The sequence below is a fragment of the Oxyura jamaicensis genome, chromosome Z (genome assembly GCF_011077185.1).
Source record: "Oxyura jamaicensis isolate SHBP4307 breed ruddy duck chromosome Z, BPBGC_Ojam_1.0, whole genome shotgun sequence".
Taxonomy (NCBI): Eukaryota; Metazoa; Chordata; class Aves; order Anseriformes; family Anatidae; genus Oxyura; species Oxyura jamaicensis.
The window spans coordinates 47,446,509-47,453,356 of record NC_048926.1 but is presented as its reverse complement, the minus strand read 5'-3'; the positions used below and the strand labels follow the sequence as shown (position 1 = coordinate 47,453,356).

The 6,848-nt window shown below is 37.6% G+C and overlaps 1 protein-coding gene across 11 annotated transcripts in view; it reads left to right on the top strand.

Moving 5' to 3' along the window:
* The window catches only part of SHC3 (SHC adaptor protein 3), a 69,902-nt gene that overhangs the window by 34,698 nt on the left and 28,356 nt on the right, over nt 1-6,848 (top strand). For all 11 annotated transcript variants that reach the window (XM_035309351.1, XM_035309350.1, XM_035309354.1 and 8 more), the window contains 2 exons: nt 3,304-3,367; nt 5,989-6,108. In XM_035309351.1, the coding sequence (XP_035165242.1) occupies nt 3,304-3,367; nt 5,989-6,108 (184 nt within the window). The remainder of the gene's footprint in view (nt 1-3,303; nt 3,368-5,988; nt 6,109-6,848) is intronic.

Here is a 6,848-nt window from a genome sequence, read left to right as displayed (position 1 = left end):
AAAAAAAAAAAAAAAAAAAAAAAAAAAAAAAAAAAAAAAAAAGATAATGTCTCCTCTGTACTGCCTGGCAATTCATGTTAAATTGAAGCCTTTAGGATGTCTTCCACATCTCTATTCTGTCTGTGTTAAGATCCCTAAAAGATAATTGAGAATAGTATAAACAGAGAGGTCCAGGAACCTTCCTCAGGAAGAGTGTATATCTGTGTAGTGGCAGATATTCAGCTGCCATTTTTCTTCCTGTTTTCATCATATACTTCTTTAAGACTCCTTAAATCCCAGGCAGAAAAGTACTACAGCTTTTTTCTCAGGTCCATAAAGGATTCCTGTCAAACTGCTCTGATCTTGCTTAGGCAGAATTGCTTTAATATCTTTTTTTCTGAAGTTCCCAGAATTTTCATCAAAAACTGTTAACACAAAACCTGCCGTTGATTGAATGCATATAATATTCACAGAGTTTTTAAAAAATGAATTTTAAAACAAATTGTCAAATTTAAGTTCAGATGACATGCCTTACCTGACATCTATCTCAATGAGCTCTCACCTTTCCCAAGACTTCCCTCCGCTGCCAGTGTTCATGCAGACTTTGGGAACACCGAGTTCAGTAAAACTAAGGCATTTTAAGGTAGGCCTGTAACTGGAAAACCTATAGTGCTTTGTTATTGCATGGGAGGATGCGTACTCCATCTTTTCAGATGCTTTGTGCTTTCCTACTTCTACCAGAGAAACTGAGACTGCTTTGCCAGCCCCCAGCCTGGGGCTTCAGCCTCTTGAACTGGTTAATTTACTGTCCTGTACTCAAGAGATGGTTTTGATTAACAGGGTCCTTGAGTCAGGGAGGTCTATTGAGTTACATGCTTTTAAACCCTAGTCCTGCACTAGTAAAATAACATGCTTTTGAAGAGTTGTTGTCAAGTGTACTGACCAGAAAATTCCCTTTTTCTTCTGCACACTCCGTGTTGCTGCAAGAGATAGAATACAGTGGAGGCAAATTGAAGAGAAAGGAAATTATGGGCAAATGTATTCATCAAGCACAGCTTTTGTCTCTGAAACGTTAATCCTTTTTGCGAGAGGCAAAACCTATGAGGGATCTTAATATGCTAGTCAGACCACTGATGACAACAGAGCTCGTGGGAGGAAGAGACAAAGAAGATGAAGTGCTGATGGTGCCTCCATATCAGTGATTTTGAGTCAGGGAAGCTGGGGAAGCATGAGGCATGGATCCGAGGGACATCAGTGAGCTGAGAGGCATGGACTTCTCACCGCATTGCCTTCGAAGAATTCAGTTTGGTTGCAGGAGAGAGATGGGAAACCTCAAGTTTTAGTTTAGTAAGATGACTGACAGGATACTTCCGTAAAAATAATGGCTGCTGTTTCTGCCTAATTCTAAGAAAAGTTTTTCTGTTGGAGAGGAAGGATATTTATTTTTCATAATTAATGTTTTCACAAGTAATGTATGTCTGAGTATTGCTGTGCTGTATTTCCAAGGCATATGAGAACTGCTTGTGAAAGAAAATGATTTTTACCTGGTATGTAAGAAAAGTTAGTAGCTACTTTAACTAAACGACTTGTTTGGATCAAAGAAGCATAGTGGTGAATGTGGGAACTAAATATGAGCACTGAACTGTGAAATGGATTGCTGTTATAGCAATGATGGTCTGAGGATATATGCAAGGCAGGGTTTGTAGTGAGAGACAATTTTATTAGTTGAGCAGATGTATCTGAGAGATAAAAAAGAAAAAGACAAGCTTTGGAACAAACAAGCTCTCCTCCAGATCTAAAGAAAGGATTGTGTGCCTGAAAGCTTTTTGATTATCTGTTTCTATAAATCTTGCTCTTCTTCAGAATGACAGGATTTTAAACCTGCTGCAAAGCCTGTTCCTCCCCCTCTCTCTGCCCAAAAAAGCATGTGAACAGGTGATTTGAACTTTGTATCTGCCCTAGGTAACGGTACCCCAGGCATAAATATATAGTAATTGCAGATTGCACCTGGATAAATCTGTGACATTTGCAGAGCCATTATATATTGAATGTTGAAACATATATGACATTTCTTTCCTGGCTCACTTGTTGATCCTGTACATTGACCTAATGAGTAGTTGAAATACCATCCTGCATATGACACACAATTGAAATAATAGGTATTTTTATCAAGGTTGTATCGAGGCGTTGAGTATTTTGACTGTTCTTTAGCCCATAGTTTATTGTTTTCCATTCTATATTTATTTATATGGTTCTAAGTCTAAGAATAGTGTGCTGTTACTCCCGATTCATATCTAAAACAAACAAAGTTCACAGCCACCTCTACAGGTCTCTGGGCAACTGTTTTGTGCAGTGTCAATTTGACAGGTCTATTACAGCATTGTAGCTAATTGCCACAGAAATATCTGGGTGTGCACAGTAGCAGATTTTAAACACTGACCAGCTTCACTGTTCAGATAATTATTTTTTCAATACTGAAAGAATCTAAGATATTTGTTGTAGACGTATAATTTCAAAAAAAAAAAAAAAAGTCTAGCATATAATTACTGTCCTAATTCATATTCATTTTCAACATGCTTTTCTTTCACTCAGCATGGATACAGTGGGAAAAATGAAGCAATATTAGAAAACTGAAGAAAAATGCTCAAGGCATTCATTTTGTTTACAATGTAAAAATAGGGCCACAAGTAAATTATCCAGGTCACACTGAACAATTTATCAATTAAAATTTTGTATCAAAACATACTTGTCATGTCTTCTATACAGCAGGTATATTTACCGTGAATATTTTATACTTAGAATAATTATTCTAAAGCCAAAAATGTGGGACTGAAAAAGTGTATAATACATGAATGAGAAAAATGGTTAAAACTAACCTTTATTTTATAGGAAAGGGTTTTTTTTTTGTTGTTGTTGTAAAGAAATACTAGTTAAAGACATTTCTTAAGATCAGATTCCTCATGGCTTAATAAGGTACAAAAAAGAGAACTGGAAGAAGGTGTCAAAGTAAATTTTCTAATTTACTACGAGGAAAGATCTTTTAAATAGTGTGAGAAAATATTTTTATCCTTTGTAGCTCTCAAGATACTCTTCCTTGCACTGATATTGACTGTTTGCTGCCTTCTGCTTTATACTAAGGTAGCCTAAATCTGAATGGCACCTCTTTTAGTAGTGAGAAGAGAGCTAACTGACCCACTAACTATCTTCACCTGTGAGCAGAAATACCATCTGGAGCTGTTCTCTTCCAGTGTATCTCAGAAGTATGATGAAGAAACCCACACTTTCACTTGCTATAAACCTTTTTTTTTTTTCCTGTCTCTTCAGGGAAGCAATCAGTCGTGTTTGTGAAGCTGTGCCTGGTGCCAAAGGAGCCTTCAAGAAACGAAAGGTATTTTTCTTTTCTTGTAGTGAAGTTGACTTTATTTTCTTAGTTCAACACCAAGGAGACCAGGCACAGCAGGCAGGTGGTTTAAAGCAGCTTTGAGAATTACAGATCATTAATCATTTAAAGTATTGGCTGTTTTCACCCACTGTAATTTGCCTCTCTCCCTTTTGGTTAGAATTGTCTTTTATAGACATCTTGAAGTATGAGGACATCTAGGAAATGCATTGTGGCTTGTCTTTATGTTCCTACTGTAGAAACTCTGTTTTTGTGTGTTCGTTTTTTTGTTTGTTTGTTTTTGGTAAATTTGCAGGTGAAAGGCTAAAAGCAAACAAAAGGGAATGCCTTTTCATAAAATGTATGAGTAAATTGTGAAAATCATCTATTTCAGAGGACAAAAATATACATTGTTTTGAAACTGATTAGATCTTTTGATGGAGTGTAGCTTTACTGGTGACAATTAAGAGTTTGGAAATTGCTGGTTTCTGAGAAGAGAGAGAATGTACTTGATGATTCCCTATTTCTCATACTCTTTCCATAAACACTTGTAGCCAGATGCTCTCTGGCCTGAAGGCAGGTCCAAATGTTATTGGCTTGACACAATTCTTTTCAGGCATTTATTCTTATCTGTATAGTAGGAATTAGGGTCTGAAGGCAGAAAGCAGAGGAAACCTCAGCTCAGCCCTCGTACCGCCTGCTCTTCCACATGCCCATGAGCAAAGCTGGAATTTAATACAAAGTCTAAGGGAAAGAGCACAGAATGTAATTAATTGCAGCCCTTGTGCATGTTGTTGGGAGCAGAAGGAGAAGGTGAAGGACAAGGTCTGCCTGCTTATCCCCCGCCTGGCCATCTGGGCACAGTCCATGCAGAAGGGGGAATCTGAAACACCACTTATGCAGTGGAAAATCTTCCACTGGTAAAAGAAGGCAACCACATATATGACAGCCTAATTGGAAACTGTTTCAGAAATTAAGTTGTGGTTTTCTTCTCTTTCCCATCAAGTTTATCTCACTGTCATTTTCAGATACTCTGACCTTTGTTTTTAAACCTCAAAGAGGAAAATACCTTTATTGGAAATGCTCAGTGATGCAAAATATAATTTAAAAAGTAGTTTAAACAGAGCCCCAAGTGCCTAGTGAAACACCTTGTTGTATTGCTCTTTTAAGAAACAGTGGTGGTTAACAGTTACTGAAAAGATATGCTATTTATAAAGTAAGCCTACTGACTGAGAATAAAGTTTGCCCAGCAACAGAATTTCAGCTAAATGTTGAAGGCAATTATCTTTTTTTTTTTTTTTTTTTTTTTTTCAAGCGTATACTTTCATGTTTTTGCCACTGCTGGTTTATAGTTTTGGTTCTTGAGGTCAGTTTTTCACACCCTCTCCGAGAGGGGATCCTCAGGTATCATCTGGGAAACATGAGGGTTTAAGGAAAGAGAAACAAGAATATTCAATAAGCTTGTTGTAAAGAGGTGCTAGGGAAAATACTAGCTCTGTAGCACAGTGAATTAAAAAAACAGTGCAGCACAACTGTTACATGCAAGTAGTATATAAGCAATATATTTTGAATCAATGAAAGAAAAAAAAAAGCGTTAAAGAAGATCAGAAAAGTGGCTAGTCCGTTAGAAACTTACCAGGCTTGTAGGCACTATAACACAAATACAGTGGCGGAAGGATGCTGCCTCCAGTCACAACTCTGCTTTTACACCCTAATTACCCACACCAGTATTCACCTGCACACCTACAGCAGGTGACTGTACTTGGTCTGTGATTTCTGGCAACCTAACGTTCAAGCTGTGGTCACCTGTTCTCTTACAGCTGTGAGGTTTCTCCCAGCTGCCGGAGGTGTGAAGTTTGTAAACTCTGTGGACCCTCCTAGGTAACCTCTTACTTTCATTCTCATGCAGCTTGCAGCATAGAAGACATGTAGCGAAACTCATGTTGCTACAAAACATCTTAGGATTTAATGGGATGCTTACCTACTGAAATTATTAATAGTATTACATATCCTCTGTTTTCACACCATTTGTACTGATTTTATGAGTTAGGATTAATCTTCAGCTGTACGTTGCATCCTCACATGGACAGGTTTTAGACCCTGCTGGGGCTTTTACCTACTGCTGAGAAGCCTACAAGCATAACTTCACTATGTATTTATTTTCTGTGAGTATCCCACCACTGTCACAGAAATCAACTTCCCATTCAGAAAGGGGACAGAGCAGGCAATCAATGCAGAGCAAGCAACAGACTCCTTTTCAGGATTTTGAGTTGTTTTTGCAGAATAGGAATTTTAAGATAATGACTTATGGTATTCATCGAAGTCTGGTCACATGGTCCCTTGATGAAGATATAGGATTGATATCTCACAAATAAAGATAGGTCTTAGTAGGTCTTAACTTGTTAGGTCAAGCGTTGTGTATACCTGCCCAGCTATTATTAGCAATATTAGTAGTTTTTCCAGAGGAAAATAGCTGTTCCAATGAAGCGATCTTTGAAAAATCAGCAACTTTTTAGGAACCTTTGAGATCTGAGCTAATCCTGCCTGCAAGGAAGGTTGTCCCATATAAACAGAACAAAAATGTTTTTTTTTTTTTTTTTTTTTTTTTTTTTTTTTTTTCTCCCCTACAGCCACCAAGCAAAGTCCTTTCTAGCATCTTGGGAAAAAGCAATCTTCAATTTGCAGGAATGAGCATAATGCTGAATATCTCCACCACCAGCTTAAACCTAATGACTCCTGATACAAAACAGGTGAGTGTAAGTGCCATGTTAATTTGTGAGACTTTTGATGAAGAGCCTACTACACAGTTATTTGCTGTCTGCCAAAAGGTACTATACCTCAATAATGTTTATAAAATGAGTGAAAGAATATAAATCATATTAGTAGTCATAGTTTGCTCTAGTATTCAGACCAGTTTTGATGAATTATTTTCTTCTTTCCATGTTTTAGGTTTTGCTCATAAGAGACCTATAATACGAAAAGGCATTTTCTGGTCCTGGGAGTTCTTGTTTCATACAGTTACAAACTTTCAGAGACTTCAGAGGGATGTGTTTGGAGTAGGTGACCAAAGGACTGAATGCGCATCCCCAATTTTATTTTCATCCTCCCCATTTAGAGCCCGAAAGGACAATCTGTTCCTAAGACACTGCTAAAAATACAGCCACAAGGATTTTGCAGTGCAGTGAAATGCCAGTCTTTCTGAAAGACAAAGCAGTCTTTTTCAGGCAGCCTGTTTCTTATTCTTTGTGTTGAAGGTACGTACAGGCTTTGGGGAATCACTGCAGTGGATTGTAAATGATGTATGAGATGAGAAAAATCCTTGCTCAGGGTATATATAAAGAGAAAGCAGACGGACTTGCGTAGTCACTGCTGTGCTATTTGCTGTGAGCCACATACTGCGTGCAACTTTCTGCCCAGATACAGCTAAAGAGAGACAAAAAAAAAATGCTATCGTTAGGAGCCTCAACATTAAAGAAAAAAGAATACATAC